The sequence below is a fragment of the Mesoplodon bidens genome (genome assembly GCF_964165515.1).
Source record: "Mesoplodon bidens genome assembly, chromosome: 19".
NCBI lineage: Eukaryota > Metazoa > Chordata > Mammalia > Artiodactyla > Ziphiidae > Mesoplodon > Mesoplodon bidens.
The window spans coordinates 56261999-56279536 of NC_138179.1; the positions used below are offsets into that span (position 1 = coordinate 56261999).

General features: G+C 48.9%; 1 protein-coding gene across 1 annotated transcript; it reads left to right on the top strand.

Annotated features, from left to right (window-relative positions):
- The first annotated feature begins 718 nt into the window (after positions 1 to 718).
- RSAD1 (radical S-adenosyl methionine domain containing 1) lies at positions 719 to 10168 on the top strand. Its single transcript, XM_081218904.1, has 10 exons — positions 719 to 1012; positions 1404 to 1537; positions 1654 to 1858; positions 4274 to 4639; positions 4825 to 4888; positions 5310 to 5457; positions 5669 to 5723; positions 6499 to 6602; positions 6739 to 6901; positions 9882 to 10168. The coding sequence occupies exons 1-9, from the start codon at positions 839 to 841 to the stop codon at positions 6854 to 6856; spliced, it is 1368 nt and encodes a 455-aa protein (XP_081075030.1). The 5' UTR covers positions 719 to 838; the 3' UTR covers positions 6857 to 6901; positions 9882 to 10168.
- The last annotated feature ends 7370 nt before the right edge of the window (positions 10169 to 17538 follow it).

Genomic DNA, 17538 nt, shown 5'->3' on the forward strand with positions numbered 1-17538 from the left:
GACACCGTCAAGTAGGCATTAGCAAACTATTTCACAAACTATGAAACTGAAACTCAAGAAGCTCAGTGACTTGCCCAAGGTCACACAACTGGAATTAGGGAACCCAGCTGACTGACTCCAAAGCCCATGATCCTTCCACTTTCTGGGACAGTTCTTCAGGTGCCTGCTTGTCCAGCCCTTCACCTGAACCCTGTCCGTCCCACATACAGCATCTCTGACTCCTCACAGCAGGTGCCTGGGGTTGGCCTGACCCAGGAGATGACAGCCACTCTCCTGGCCAAGCCCATTCCCCCTGGGATTTTCTGCTCTTGCAACATTCAGTCCAAGTGCCCTGTCCTACCCCACTGATTCCACATCCCTTGTAACAGACCCGCCTCGCGGCACGGAGCACACCGGCCTGGTATCCAGCAAGTGCTGAATTAAAATCGGTTGCCGGTTGTCTCTTGTTGGTTTACGTCCTGTCTCATGCACCTGTACTGTGCCCTGGTCTTATGCATGTGGATGTCCCCAGCGCCCAGCTCTGAACCAGGCACATAAAATATGAAGGAACCCATTGAACGAACTAAGAGTTCCTGGATTGATCCAGGAACTCGCCTTCGACGGGTGCCAAAAGCTGCGGAGCTCCCCGCACCCGTCCCGCCGCCAGAGAAAGGACGGCCGGGCGGCTGCGGTGAGCGCACCGGTGCCCAGCAGGTGGCGCTGCGGCCCGGAGCCCTGCCGGCGGCGCTCCGACACAGGGCGCGGCCACGCAGCCCCTTTCCTTCCGCCCGGGAGGTCCACCCGGCTCGGCTCTGCGCACACCGGACGCTTTGCCCTGGGTTCGTCTCGATCTCGGGTCATGGCCCGCGCACCGGGCCGCCCCGCCACAGCGGGCGGCACGGCGCTCCCCGGTGTTCGGGCCCGCGGCTGGGTGAAGGCCGCCAAGACGACCCAGAGGCGCCGCCTCGCGGAGGACGCGGGAGGACCTCGGGGTCCTACGCCCGGGAGCCAGCGCGCAGCGCTTTACGTCCACGTGAGTGGGGAGGGGAGGCGGAGGCTCGGGCGCGGAGGGCCGGAGGCGAGGAGGCGCTTGTCGCGCTGCGAGCCCACCTGCCGTCTTTCCCCGCTCCCAGACGAGGTCTGGGACCCTTTCCCCGGCAGGGAAATGTCTTGGTCCGGAGACCTGAAGTCTCTGGTGCTCACCGTCTCGTTGACCTTGACCAAGTGATTTCCCTTCGGAACCTCAATTTCCTCCTATTGAAGTGGGCTTACTAATCCCCTTGGGGAGTTGCGTGGCTTAGATGCGGTAGCCACTGTTGACTGACCTAGGAATGGGGATGGGGATGTGTGCGACTGAACCCCGGAAGTGGCCCGGGCAGCCCGGGGTCATCTCTCGTCCTGTTCACACGCCCCCTGCCCCCCAGTGGCCCTACTGCGAGAAGCGCTGCAGTTACTGCAACTTCAACAAGTACATCCCCCGCGGCGTGGACGAGGCTGCCATGAGACGCTGTCTGGTGACCGAGGCTCAGACGCTGCTGCAACTCAGTGGGGTGCAGCGGTGGGTACTGGGGGCTGTAGGCGGGGTCTTGGGAATTATGTGGCCGGTGCATAGGACAGGTGCAGGCATCCCGTAGGGCTCCCCCACGTGTCATCTTCTCCATCCTCTTTCCCTAGAGTGGAGTCTGTGTTCTTTGGTGGGGGTACCCCCAGTCTGGCCAGCCCCCACACTGTGGCAGCTGTCCTGGAGGCAGTGGCCCAGGCAACTCACCTGCCTGCAGACTCTGAAGTCACATTGGAGGCCAACCCCACTTCGGCCCCAAGCTCCAGGCTGGCAGCATTCCGGGCAGCAGGAGTCAACAGGTTGTCCATTGGCCTCCAGGTAACCCATCTCACCCACCTCATCCTAGGGCATCCAGGATGTCTCTCCTGGGTGATCACTCACGTTCATTCATTGGGCAAACATTTATTGAGCTCTTTCTGGGTGCCAGAAACCTGTAGGCACTAAAAAGTGTATGGTCACACTTTTGTAAGTACTTAATTGTCTGTTTCTGTGGTAGAGCACAAGCCCTGTGAGGCAGGGATTGTGTATGCCTTTGTGTTCATCACAGTGTTCCAAGCACTATGTGCCTGGCACATAGTAGATGCTTGAAAAAGATTTGTTACACGATTGGAGACCCAGGAGGAGGCCGACAGGTGGTCAGATCACTGCAGCATGATAAAGTCTGCTTATAAAGGGGGGTCTCTACAAAATGCTCTCAGAGTACAGCCTGAAGACCATCTCAGTCTGACAAGATCATAGAAACCTTCCTGAAGGACATGATGTTTGAATGAGGAAGAGGAGTCCACCAGAGATGAGGGTGTGGGAGGAAAAGACACAGGATTTGGAAGAGCTTGCATGTTTTGGGGGACCTGTGAGCCATTCCTTGCGACTGGAGAGGCTGGGGACAAGGCTGCAAGCTAGGGCCCAGAAGTCTTCAGCACCATACTAGGAAGTTTGGGGTTTTGCTTAGGGGTGACAAGGGAGTCACTGAAGGTTTTTAAGTTGGGGGAGAAACATGTTCCTCGCAGGTTGGTCCGTGATATTTCCATAACCAGTATTGTCTCCCTCCTTCAAATACATGTACCATTTACCATAGAGTTTGGGGTCAGGGCTTTGTCCTGATGAGACATATTGAGAGGGACACGCTATTTCTGAGATACTCTGGCCCCACGTGCTTACATATCTTGAACCTAATTGTGAGGAAACACCTAAATTAAGAGACTTTGTGTGTGTATCGTAAGAACAGGTAACATGAGATCGAAGTATCATCTTAACAGTTTTTTAGTGGACAGTACAGTATTGCTAACTATAAACACAGTGATGTACAGGAGAGCTCTAGGACTTATTAAGAGACATTTTAATTAATTTATTTATTTAGGCCTCGCCATGCAGCTTCCTTCCCTAAGAGGCATTTTTAAAAACAACTAGCCTGGGGACTTCCCTGGTGGTCCAGTGGGTAAGACTCCACACTCCCAGTGCACGGGTCCCGGGTTCAATCCCTGGTTGGGGAACTAGATCGTGCATGCATGCTGCAACTAAGAGTTCGTATGCCACAACTAAAGATCCCATGTGCCGCAACTAAGAACCGGCGCAGCCAAAATAAATAAATAATTTAAAAAATAATAATAAAATAGAAAATTAAAACAACTAGCCTGTACTCTTCAAAAATGTCAGTGTCATAAAAGACAAAGGCAGGATGAGGATCTCAGCTAAAGGAAACTAAAGAGACAATGATAGCTGAATGCAATGTGTGACCCCTGATTGGATCCTGGATTGGGGTGGGAAGAGGAAATTACTACAGCAGACATTTAGGGACAATTGGCCAACTTTGAATAAGACTGTGTCTTAGATAACGGGATTGTATCAGTGTTACATTTCCTGAACTCTATAATTAGATTGTGGTTGTGTAAGAGAATGTCCTTGTTCTTAGGAAATACACATTTAATTATTTAGGGGTACAGGAGTACAGTATTTAAGTTTTTTACATTTAAATAACCACATTGCAAGTGCTCACTAGCCTGTGGCCAATGGCTACCGTATTATACTAAAATGTTCTATATCTGCACTGACCAATATAGTAGCCACTGACCACATGCTAAGAAGCACTTAGAATGTGCTTATTTAAATTTAAGTAACTTAAAATTTAAATAGCCGCGTGAGATTAGTATCTACTGTATTGGACAATGCAGATACAGAACGTTTCCATCATTGCAGATAGTTCTTTTAGACAGCCCTGGTCTATAACTTACCCTCAAATGATTCAACATAATAATAATATATGTGTATATTTAGAGAGAGAGACAAAGCAAATGTGGCAAAATGTTAATTGGTGAATCTGGATGAAGGTGTTTGTTGAGCTTTTCTTGCAACTTTTCTATAGGTTCAAAATATTTCAAAATAAAAAGTAAAATCAAAAAAGGATAGTTGGCTTTGGAGTCAGTCCTAAATTCCAGGACGGACTTGGCCATTGTATGACTTTGGGCAAGCTGCTTAACATCTCTGAACTTGTTTTGTCATCTGTAAAATGGAGCTAATGTTGGAGGGTTATATGGATAAATTAGACACTGCCTAGAAATGCTGTGCACATAGTGACTCTTCAGTGAATGGTACTCCTGCTACTGGGTTGACCTTCCACCTTCCAGCCCCTTGCCATGTCCTGTGTTTTCCCCTGTATCTGTGTCTGCAGTAAGGTCAGTCAGGTGTTTCTGTCTCCCTCTGAGCTGCAGGTGCTTACACCTGACCCTCTCTCTCCAGTCCCTAGATGACACTGAGCTCCAGCTGCTGGGGAGGACACACTCGGCCAGTGATGCTCTGCAGACGCTGGGGGAGGCCCGGCGCCACTTCCCGGGGCGTGTTTCTGTGGACCTGATGCTGGGGCTGCCAGCACAGCATGTGGGGCCGTGGCTTGGGCAGCTGCAGAAACTGCTGCGCCACTGTGATGACCATGTGTCCCTCTACCAGCTGTCCCTGGAGCGGGGCACCGCCCTCTTCACCCAGGTGCAGCAGGGCTCCCTTCCTGCCCCTGACCCCGAACTTGCCGCTGAGATGTACCAGGAGGGACGGGCAGTCCTTCGGGAGGCTGGCTTCCGCCAGTATGAGGTCTCCAACTTCGCCCGGAATGTAAGTCCTGTGGCTGAAGGTGGGGCATGGGCAAGCTGAGGCGTGACCAGGCAGTTGTGGCTCTTTGGGGAGAAAGGTGCTTCCGAAGCCCGAGACGGTGGGACATTCTAACCAGGTGCCCTTACCTGAGCAGAGACAGGCCCACCCGCTTCTCTCCGCACTGACTATTCCCTCCCTTCCCACAGGGGGCACTTAGTACCCACAACTGGACTTACTGGCAGTGCGGTCAGTACCTTGGCGTCGGACCTGGTGAGTCCCCTGTGAACCTTAGGTGGGATGACTCAGGAGAGCAGTGTCATGGCTGTGTGCTCTTGGGCCACTTATTAAGCTCTCCAAGCCTCTGTTTCCTCATATGTAAAATGTGGCAAAAAATGCTATCTACTTTGTAGAGCTGTTAAGTATGTATTTTGAGGCACTTGGCATAGTGCCTGGCACTGTGGTTCTTGATCTTTAGTGGGCATCAGAATTATCTGGACTGCTTGTTAAAACCCAGCTGGGCCCCAACCAAATTCTAGAATTTCTGGAATTGGACAGGGACTCAGAATTTACATTTCTGGCATCTGAGATGCTGTTGGTCCAGGGGCCACATTTTGAGAACCACTGATTTAACATCTGGCAAGCACACAGTGTTAGCTGCTGTTAAAGTGGGGGTGGTTGTTGATGTTGTCAGGAGCCCATGGGCGATTTATACCCCAGGGGGCTGGGGTCCACACCCGAGAGGCTCGGATCCAGACCCTGGAGCCTGACAACTGGATGAAGGAGGTGATGCTGTTTGGTCACGGCACCCGGAGGCGCATCCCCCTGGGCGAGCTGGCGCTGTGAGCACCCGAGGGCTCTTCCCTCAGGCTTCCCCTCTACCCCAAAAACCACCTACCCGCACACCTTTGTCTCCCACCTTGCCGTGCCCCCTCCCCGCCCCATACTGCGTGATCCCCATAAACCCCCCATACGCACATCCCAGCATAGGGTGTGAAGAATGGGCGAAGCACAAGTCTGCTCTCCAAGACCCCTTATTGGTTTTTCTTTCAGTCTGGAGGAAGTTTTGGCCATGGGACTACGCACAGACGTGGGGATCACTCACCAGGTGAGAGGTCAGAGGTCAAGGGGTCTGGCATTCTGCTTTCTCCTCCTAGGCCTCGCAGAATCACTCTGTCTCACTCACTTCCACACACACACACACACACACACACACACACGCACACACACACTCACTCACTCACTCACTCACTCACTCACTCACTCACTCCTCTGGGACTGGCAGCTAGAGGTAGGGCCTTGCTCCAGCAGAGGCCTGATGGGCAGGAGTGATGAACAGCATAGGGCAATGGTGAGAACCCTAGACGAGGGCTGCAGAGAGACCCGGGCTCTGGTCCCCATCTACTGCAACCTTAAGCACACATCCTTTCACCTCTGAATTTCAACTTTCTCAGTCATCTAAGGGAATAGACTAGAAAAGAGTTTTCAAATATTCTTAAAGCAGCGCTAAAAGCTCAGATAGGAAGTGCAGTAGATAAAGATCAGTCAAGCTCAGAACTGCTCTGGATGAAGTCAGAGCCATAGAGCTCTGGCCGGGGCTGACCGTACTCTGACCAGAGCAGGAAGAGGGGAGGAGCAAAGGGAGACCTGGCTTGGCTGGGAGCTGGGTTTGGCCTGAACATGGAATAGGACTGAAGGTGCCCACCTCCCTGCTGGTCCATTGGCCTGGTCCTGGTGTGCATGACAGTCAGTTTCTGAGATGCCTGTGTTGGATTGGACCCACCCCTCATCCCTCACTGCACCCCCAGACAGGTGGCCTAGAATAGCCCCGCCAGCTCCCCACCTTGTGATCCCTGCATCTCTGCCCCTTCTGGTCTCCCTAGCACTGGCAGCAGTTTGAGCCCCAGCTGACCTTGTGGGACCTGTTTGTAGCCAACAAGGAGGTGCAGGAGCTGCTGGAACAGGGCCTCTTGCTGCTGGATCGCAGGTGTGTTGAGTGGGGGGAGGTGAGGAAGACGGACAAGGAGGGGCCTGTGGGTGCCAGGGCCTTGGCACTGGTGGAGGGTGATGATTGAAACTGGTAAGAGGGCACAGTCACAGCCAGGCCCTCTTTGTTTTTTCAGGGGTCTTCGGTGTTCCTGGGAGGGGCTGGCTGTGCTGGACTCCATGTTGCCGACCCTTCTATCTCGGCTCCAAGAGGCCTGGCAACAGAGAACTCCCTCCCCTGTGCCAGGAGGATAAGCACGTGTTCCTGTGTCCCAGTGACACTGCCATCTCCACTGGCAGGTGCTGTCCCGGCTCTGGTCACTGCCCAGCCCTGGCATCCCCAGGGGAATGGCTACAGTGAGGCAGATGGGAGGACATTTCTGGTCTGGGAACTGGCATCAAGTGTACCCACCACTGCCAGAGAAGGAGTAATGGTTTCTATGGGTGCCTCTCATCAGTAGACTCTAAACAAATCCTGGCTGGCAAGAGATGCTGAGAAATAGAGCTCTCAGGCTTCCTGCTCCTACAGTACAGGACAGGACATGTATGCCCAGCACAGCAGCCTGCTGGACTCTGAGAACAGTGGGAAAGATCAGAGCAAGCCTTGCCTCTTCTCTTTCGGCAGCCAGGATATGTTTGGACGTCAGGAGCCTCACAGTACTTCCAGAGTGACCCCCAGTCCCCTCCCCACTGCAGCCTTTTCCCTTGAGAGAGTGAAGCGGGGGGGAGCTAAGAGGGAAAGGAGAGGGGAGAATTCAGGAAAGATCAGAGCCTGGTAATTCTCCCCTGGCCTTAATAAACCCATCTGGAGCCTGCCTTGGCTGTGGTCTTATCCTTTGTCTGGGCTTTTTCCTGGAGTGTGGGATCCTGATTTGGGGGCTTGAGCCTTAGTCTAGGGCTGAGATTCCCTCCTGACAGTCATTTGCCCAGTGATCTTAGCATTCATCAATGATCCTTGCCTAAATCAATGATTAGATTGGGGGTTGCAAAATGTTAACTTCTGACTCTGTCATTCCATCTATGTTCATCAGCTGGCATGCATCGATTAAAAAAAGAGCTTTTGGGGCTTCCCTGGTGGCACAGTGGTTGAGAGCCCGCCTGCCGATGCAGGGGACACGGGTTCATGCCTCGGTCCGGGAGGATCCCACATGCCGCGGAGCGGCTGGGCCCGTGAGCCATGGCTGCTGAGCCTGCGCGTCCGGAGCCTGTGCTCCGCAACGAGAGAGGCCACAACAGTGAGAGGCCCGCGTACCGCAAAAAAAAAAAAAAAAAAAAAGAGCTTCCCCTTTTTTTTAAGGACTGATACCCTTAACCTATAAATTCTATGCAGGGTTTGGGGGGCGGTGGGGAGGGAGGCATTCTCCTGTGAAGAGGCTCCATAACTTATCAAAGGGTGCCCTGATGTCAAAGGTAATTTAGTACCCTTGCAAATCAGGGCATGCTAAGCTCAGTCTCTAGCTGGGTGACTAAGGATAGGGTTCCCCCCACCCCTCAGAGGTGAGCACGTGCATTTCCCATGTGCCTGGTGGGTGTGAATATCAGTCCTTCTTTGACCTGTGGTAACATGGTAAGTGTTAACTCCCTCTCCTTTATTTATGAAATATTCAGCAAGCACTAATAGTGTGCCAGGCTCTGAGCGGCATGCAGAGAGGAATAAGACCTGTCCCAGCCCTCGAGGAACTCGGCCACCATGTTGATAGATGTGTGAAGAGATACACTCCAGGGTTATCAGTGAAGGTGTGTAGATGGGCTGTGGAAGCCTGCAGTGCATTTGGTTCTGAGGGGCTGGGAGCAGGAAAGGGGAAATGCTTTTTTCTTACTACCTCCTTTGGCCCCGGCGCAGCTTGCAGGGTGACCTGTGCTGCCTGGGGAGCTTCTTCTCGAGCCTTCCCCTGATCTTGATATTCAAGATGTGAGCACGGGGCCAGAGCAGGTGCGCCATCAGATAACCTGGGCCCACTCAGGTTTCTCCCAGCTGTCAAGGCTCGTGCCACCTTAGATGCCTGGGCCCTCCCTGCTGGGGCACCACACGAGGCCTGTGCAGAGGGGCTGGATGGGAGCCAGGGGGGATGGCACAGGTCACCTTCTGTGACTCAGCCTTCCACCCTCACCAGGTGAATCAGTCTCTGGAAGGTGGAGCCCAGGAATCTAGTTTTTACATGTTTCCTAAGTAGCTCTAGTGACCAGGCCGGTTTGAGAAGCCCCGTCATCTTCCATCCTGAGAGGTTGGGATCAGGAGAAAAAAGGGGAACAAGGCTAATTCCAACCTGACCAAGTGGGGTGAGGTCCTTCCCTCCGCGTCCAGACCTTCCTGGGCTCATCCATCAAAGGGGTTCTCCTCCTCCATATGGAGACTTCTGTTGTCATCTTTTCACCTGTCCCGTTGAAAAGCATACGGACACAAATAAGAGCGGTGAACAAGCTGCTCTGATGATGAGGTGATGAGAGGACTTGGGGAAATGTAATGTATGTGAGTGTGTGGTTACAGCTTGAAGGCCCAAACCTTCCCCGCCTAGAGTGCTGACAATTTTAGGGCTGACGACTGAGCAGCGCCCCCCATGCCCAATCAAATAGAGTAAAGTAAGCAGGACAGCTATTTTTATTAATTAATTTATTTATTTTTGCTGGGTTGGGTCTTCGTTTCTGTGCGAGGGCTTTCTCTAGTTGGGGCAAGCGGGGGCCACTCTTCATCGCAGTGCGCGGGCCTCTCACTATCGCGGCCTCTCTTGTTGCGGAGCACAGGCTCCGGACGCGCAGGCTCAGCGGCCATGGCTCACGGGCCCAGGTGCTCCGCGGCATGTGGGACCTTCCCAGACCAGGGCTCGAACCCATGTGCCCTGCATTGGCAGGCAGACTCTCAACCACTGCACCACCAGGGAAGCCCAGGACAGCTATTTTAATTTGCATTTATGTATGCGGACATTCAAAGAGGCCCTCTAACTTGACTCAAGTCATATAAGTAGTAAGTAAGAGAACTGGCGTAATACTTCTGGACATCTAGAACTTTCTGTCACACTGTTGTTTTATTCTTACCGTGGGTCAGGTTGACTGACCTGTCTCTTAAATTAAGCAAAATCCGGACCTCTGGTCCCTCTGCCTCAGGCTTGAAGCTGCCATCTCTGCCTGGTGCTTGGTCTCGGTGTCTGTATTTTCCCTCCTGGAGAACCCACATGTCCCATCTCCATGAGACCATCCACTTCCTGGGAAAGAACTGCATTCTGCAAAGAAAGGACTTTAAGTAACAGGATTGCTATAAACTGAATGTTTGTGTTCCCCCCAGAATTCGTATGTGGAAACTGCATCCCTAGGGGGATGGTATTCAGAGGTGGGGCCTTTGGGAGGTGATTAGGTCATGAAGATGGAGCCCTCATGAATGGGATTAGTGCGCTTATGAAAGAGACCTCAGAGAACTCCCTGGCCCCATCTCCCGTGTGAGGACACAGAGGGAAGACAGACAGCTACGAACCAGGAATCAGGCCCTCACCAGACACCAAATCTCCTGGCACCTTGACCTTGGACTTCCCAGCCTTCAGAACTGTGAGAAATAAATGTTTGTTGTTTAAGCTACGCAGGCTATCATATTTTTTTTATAGCAGCCTGAATGGACTAAGACAAGGATGAAATAACTTACGTGGTAGCTTGTTTTATTGTCCAAAATGTTTACCCTTATATATCCCTGCCCTGTTGAACCTGGGAAGGGCCATAAGACTTGCCCAGCACAGATTGTAAGAGCCAGTGGGTGGTCCACCATCTCCTTCCTCCACCACAGAGACCTGCAGGGTTCAAATAGAGGCTCTTCCGTCCACCTGGGTCCTAGAGTGAAGAAGTTGTTCGGCAGAGGAGCGGCCGACCACTAGAGACAGGAGCGGGAGTGGGACGGCAACACTCACTGCTGTAAGCCAGTAGATTTGGGGTTGTTTGTTACTGCAACAATATAACTGAGACTAAACTGCTTGGTCCAGTTTGTAACCCCACCATTCAAAGATTAACTTCTTTTAGATCTTGGTCTGTATCGTAGCAGGAATTCTTACATGCAGATGAGCATCTTTAGATAGATACTCTTACAAAAAGGGGAAAATACACATCTTGCTTTGGAGCCTTCTTATTCTGCCTCAGATGTGGTGGGCATTTTTTCATGTCAAATTTGTATCTACGTCCTATTTTTTTAGTGTAGCTTCCTAGTGTACCACTGCATGGTGATCCCGAAATTTAGTTTACCAATTCCTTTTTGGTGAAACAGAGGGTTTACTTTTTTATTTTTATAAACGCTGTAACGAACATCTTATGTAAGTGTTTTTATTGCACTGGCTTGATCACTTCCTTAGGTTTAGGCTAAATCCCAAGGCATGGGGTTGCTGACTGAGGAGACACGCCTCCTTCGTTTGGATATACTGTGCCAAACTGCCCTCCAGGAGGCCTGGCAGTTCATGCCCTTGCCAGCCCGCTGGTCATCAATAGCAAGCATGATCAATTTTTCCAAGTGATTCCATCTGGAGAACACTCTTTTTTTAAAAATAGATTTATTTATTTATTTATTTTTGGCTGCGTTGGGTCTTCATTGCTGCCCACGGGCTTTCTCTAGTTGCAGCGAGCAGGGTCTGCTCTTCATTGCGATGCGCGGGCTTCTCATTGCGGTGGCCTCTCTTGTTGCAGAGCACGGGCTCCAGGCGCGCGGGCTTCAATAGTTGTGGCGCGTGGGCTCAGTAGTTGTGGCTCGTGGGCTCTAGAGCACAGGCTAAGTAGTTGTGGCACACGGGCTTAGTTGCTCCGCGGCATGTGGGATCTTCCCAGACCAGGGCTTGAACCCGTGTCCCCTGCATTGGCAGGCAGATTCTTTTTTTTTTTTTTTTTTTTTTTGCGGTACACAGGCCTCTCACTGTTGTGGCCTCTCCCGTTGCGGAGCACAGGCTCCGGACGCGCAGGCTCAGCGGCCATGGCTCACGGGCCCAGCCGCTCCACGGCATGTGGGATCTTCCCGGACCGGGGCACGAACCCGTGTCCCCCACATCGGCAGGCGGACTCTCAACCATTGCGCCACCGGGGAAGCCCGGCAGGCAGATTCTTAACCACTGCACCACCAGGGAAGCCCTGGAGAACACTTTTAACCCTCACTTTATTATCAGCTAGCGTACTGACTCCCTGACTTAGGCAACGACTTTGGTCCACCTGATTACTCTTGAGTCAGAGAACAGAGGGGATGCAGCCTCTGGGGCCACCCAGGTAGAAGATCCAGCTGGGACTGTGCCCATGTGTTCAGATTGCCTCTGAACTCTTCTCATCCAGACCCTGCTTCTGGGAGAATCCATATCTTCTCCCTCCTCTTTTCCTCTTCCTGCTTTCTCTTCTTTTCCATGAGGGGACTTCTAAAGCCAATTTTAAAAATTATACGAAGAACATTATAGAAACATTAGGCAGAATTCTAAGTGAAAAAGGAAAAAAAATCTACAATTAGTGACCCCAACAAATTCAATTGTTTGTGCTCCCTTCCAGTCCTCCTCCAAATGCATGCAAGACTTTTGCCCAGTTGTGCTCCTGACACATCTAATTTTGCATTCTGCTCCTTTTTCTTCTCAGTCTGTCATAAGCATTTTTCCATGTTGTTACATGGTCATCGTCTTTCTCATTTTAATTGTTGCACAATGTTCCAATGGGTGAATAATAGGTATTACCCTAATGTAAGGCACTTAAGTGATTCACCGTTTTTATCTATTATAAATCATGCTGTAGTGCATGTTTTTATGGATATAGGTTCTTCCTTCATTTGAATTATTTCCTCAGGTCAATCCCCAAGAGTGAGATGGTTGGGTCAAAGGGTATGGATGCTTTGATGATTCATGGTGAGACTTGTTATATTGTTTTCCAAGGGGCTTTTCCTTTTTTTTTTTTTTTTAAATTTTCCTGCTCAAAAAATAATAATGCTCTTTTTCAACCATATAGATGAAAGCAAAGCTTCTAGTATCCAGGAATTACCACTACGACATTTGGTCAGCCATCCCTCCAGACATCTCTTGATGCATAGATATACATATCTATGTAGAAATAAAATAATCTTTCACAAAAGGGATCATACTCATGTGCCAGTTTTGCAACCTGTTTTTTTTTGTTTTTTTTTTTAACTCAAAAACATGTCCTGGGTTTTTCTAATTGGTTCTGCCACCACCAGTGCCTATGTGGTAGCATAATGTAGTACGGTAATAGCTGTCCGCCAGGCATGGTGCCAAGCATTTTATCTGCATTAATTCATTTAAGCACCGCAACAACTCAATAAGTTCTCTTATTATCATGCCCACTTTACAGAGAAATTGACTGCCCCAGGTCACATAGATAGGAGGTGATGGGGCTCATACTCAAGCTGAATTCACTGAGGCTCCAAAACAGATGCTTATATAAATAATACATCAATACATTCTTAATGTAAAAAGTAATAATAATAAATGTAAGCAATACCATAACATAGTCCCTTTTACACTTCCACATAGGTTTGATGTGTGTATCAGTTAAGTTTAGGTTCAACTGCACATGACAGAAACTCAAAGTAACATAAGCTTAAACAAATAAATGTATTTGTCTTCCGCATAAAACAAGTCTAGACAAAGCACTTCAGGGCTAGCATAGTGGACCCATGGTCATTGGTCATGAAGAACACAGGCTTTGTGCTCAGTATCCTCATTTCATAGCATCCATCCCTAAGATCTCCACATGGTCTAATATAGTCCCTGGAGCTCCAGCCATCATGTCTGCATTCCAGGTAATAAGCATGTTGCTGCTTCCTTACCATTCCTAATAATAGAAGGGCTAGGTTAATAAAAAAGGGTGAGACTAGATATTGAGGCAATCAGAAAACAACTTCCCAATCGTTTTCTTTCTTTCTTTTTTTTGTTTTTTGGCCACGCTGTGCAGCTTTCAGGATCTTAGTTCCCCGACCAGGGATCAAACCCGAGCCCCCTTCATTGGGAGTGCGGAGTTGTAACCACTGGACTACCAGGGAAGTCCCCCCAATCCATTCCTATGAATTTACACATATAGGTACATATATAAAAATATAGTTTAAAAAATAATCTAATGTGTTAACGGTACCTTGTTTCAATTTACATTTTAAAGTTTACCAACCAAATCAAATGTTCTCCATTAAATATTTGTTTACTAACTATTGTGTTCTGTGCACATTTAAGCTCTTTGCTTATTTTCATTTAGCCAATTGCTTATTTAGCCTTAATGACTTCCTGATCAAGTTAAATGAATCGTTTACATAGATAAATAATTACAAGTATATTAACTGTCTTATTCACTGCAAGTATTGCTGCCAGTATGCTGTCCTTTTTATCTTTCATAGATTTTTATTTTTTCAGAGGTGAGTTTTCTAGAAATCTCAAATATTTATATTTTGAGTCCATCTTTTGCCCTGTGACTTTTTCTGTCAGTTCCGGGCTCCAGAAATATGGTCAACTTTCAAGTTGGCTTTCTCCTCCCAGGAGAGGCAGTCTATTGTTGACGGCTGTGTCCACCTGGGACCAAATCTCTACTCTGCTGCTTCCCACCTGTAGGACTTCCCTGACCTGAGACGGGGTTTTCTCGACTGTTTAGTGAAAGGGTTGGACCAGCCCCAGGTTCTCAAACCTGGCTCTGCGTCAGAAGTACCAGAGGTTCCATGAAATGTGCATTCCTGGGCCCCCCTAAGATCTATAGAATCCAAATCTCTGTATCCAGGGATCTGTATTTTTAAACGCTCTCCAGTGAGCCTGATGCTCAGACGTATTTCAGAAACTCTGGACCAGCCAGTGTCAGAGTTGCGTCCTGTGCTGGGCTCCCTGAGTAGTGAACGAGGGACGGCAGCAGCCCTCGGCCACCGTGTCTGTCGAAACCACTTGGCCCCGCCTCTTCCTCTTGGGTCACAGAGATTTCACGTCCAGCCTGAGCAGTAGCCCCTTCTTCCTACTTCCTCGGGGGTGGGGGGTGAGGTTAGGCGGCATCAGGCTCCTGGGGTGTGGCCTGAGGGGCTGCTACAGCAATGCCTCCATGAGGGGCCAGTATCATTACTAGCTGGTAGCCTTATTTAAGTCACTCACCCTGTGTGTCCATTTCCTCACCTCTGAAAGCAGGCACCATGCCTTCCTCAGGGTTTTTGTAGGGTTGGAGATGATGGATGGATGGATGGATGGATGGATGGAAGAGCCTAGTGCAGTTCCTGGCACAAAGTGCACTTTTGACAAAGTGGTAGTTATTACTATTAGTGTTTTCATCGTGATTTACAGTTTCCTGGGCATGCTAGCCCTAAGGAAGGAGGTTCCAAGCAAGAATTCCTGGTTCCTGACAAGACAGAAAGAGACCTGTCATTTCTTTGTCATGCTGAAACTTGTCAGTAGGTAGCCTTGGGTTTCTGGAAAATTCCCCCCCTGGCCCAGTGTAGAACTTGCTACCTTTCAGGTGGGTGTGGGCCACAGGACAGCCTCCAGGCAGTGGCGCCCATAGTAGGAGGAATGTCCCTCACTAGGTGACTCCTCAGACCAGTGCTCCCTGCCCTCTCCCAGCAGGTTATAGTGGAATGGCCCCATTCCTCAGGTGGCTGACCTATGCAGGTGGGGCTGCCCCTACCTGCCTCCAAGACCCTGACACCGGGAGACACTCCCACCAGAGTGCGCCTTTCCTTTGCCCCTACCTCTGGGTTAGGTCTCTCCTGGTGCCCATTGCGCCTCATCCTCTCCAAGACCTTGGGCCTCCTTACCTCCATTCCTGCTGTCCCTGACTCAGCTGGGGGCTTCCCCTTGCCCTTGAACCTGACCAACTTACACAGGCCTCACTTTCTTGGCTGACCTTTCTTATTTTGATTAGGACCGAAGTGAGAGGCCAGATCCCGTCTGAGGCCTTGGCAGCCATGATGGGAGACGAGGTGGGCAGGGCCTTGGCTCACAGAGGCTGCTTTACATCACTGGGGAAGCTGCCACTGTTCCCCGCTGGCCTCAGTATCCCACGCCCCCAACCCTGTATTGAAGCTTCAGGTGAATTCATGAACAATAAAAGGTGAGCTATGAAAACTGCCAGGCAGGCTGTCCTAATCTTGAATAAGGTCTGAAGGTCCAGGGACAATGTAAGGATCCTACTCCTTAAACTGAGTTTGAGCTCAGGAGCGGCGAATGATTCCCGCCCGGGTCCCGGAGTGTGAGCGCTTGTGTTCAGCCCTGCCGCTTGTTAGCTGCTTAATCCTGAGCAAGGTGCTTCCCCTTGCTGTACCCCAGTGTCCTCAACTGTAAAATGGGGTGCTCCACCTCGCATGGTTGTTGTAAACTTTCAAGAACTCAGGACACATAGCTACAACAACCAGAGAAAATATATAAATTAGATTTCATCAAAATTTAAAAATCTTGTGTGTAAAAGGACACTATCAAGAAAGTGAAAAAAGAAGAAAAAAATGAAAAGAAAACCACAGAATGGGAGAAAATATTTGCAAATTGTATATCTGAAAAGGGTCTAATATCCAGAATATAGAAAGAACTCCTACAACTCAACAACCAAAAGAAAAACAACCCAGTTAAAAAATGGACAAAGGATTTGAACAGACATTTCTCCAAAGGAGATATACAAATGGACAAAAAGCACATGAAAAGCTGCTCAACATTATTAGCCATTAAGGAACTGCAAATCAAAATTGCAATGAGATACCAATTCACACCCACTAAGGTAGTTATAATTTTAAAAAAGGAAAATAAGTGTTGCCAAGTACATGGAAAAATTGGAACCCTCACACGCTGCTGGTGGGAATGCAAAATGATGCAGCTGCTGTGGAAGACAGTCTGGCAGTTCCTCCAAGAGTTAAATATAGAATTACTATGTGACCCAACAATCCTACTCCTAGATAAGTACCCAAGAGAGTTAAAAAACATATGTCCACACAAAAACTTATATCCAAATAAATGTTCATAGCAGCATTATTCACAAGAGTCACAATGTGGAAACAACTCAAATTCTCATCAACTGATAAATGGATAAATAAAGCATGGTATATTAATACAGCAAAATATTACAATACAGCAATAAAAAGAGATGAAATACCGATATGTGCTATGTGGATTTAACCTTGAAAACATTATGCTACAGCCACGAAAGGCCACATATTGTATGATTTCCTGTTTGTGAAGTGTCCAGGACAGGCAAATCCATAGAGACAGAAAATAGAGTAGTATTTGCCAGGGGCTGAAGGCAGAAGGGAGTGGGGAGTGACTTGATGGATACAGGTTTCTTTTTGGGGTGATGGAAATGTTCTGGAACGAGACGGTGGTGGTGGCACAACCTTGTGAATATAGTAAAAACCACTGAATTGTACACTTTAAAGGGTAAATTTTATGTTATATAAAATTTTATGTGAATTATATCTCAATTTTAAAAAAACAGAAGTCAGTACGCATAAAGTGCTTAGAAGGCTGCCCAGTCCATGATAAACCCCCAGTAGGGTTAGTTGCCATTTAAACTCCACAGGTCTTATGGGTTGGTCCACATAGGCAAAAGGAAAAAAGTCCTGAAAGGCATGTTAGAGATATATTCACATTCTTAATGTACATTAAAGCATTATGGCATGCAGTTTCTTCTTTCACTTTTCATACTCAGTGTTGATTTTATACACTTTATACATATGTACATATATAATAAATATAAGCATTTATTTGTTGTTTTAAATTTTTATTTCATAATCACTATATATTTTTAAGATATGAAATGAATTTTCAAAGCTCAAACTTCTTTTGTTTTTGAAGCCTCAGTTGGGTTGTAAATCCAGGCTACTATGTGGCTAAGCTAATCTGCTCAAAGCCCAGCCTGTGATGGAGCAGGGTGCTTATTGACCTTGGGCTTGGAAGGTCTGAGACTGAAGCTTAGCTCTGTTGCTTACAAGCTATGTGACCTGGAACAAGACTAAGGTAGACAGATTTAGCAAATAAAAATACACC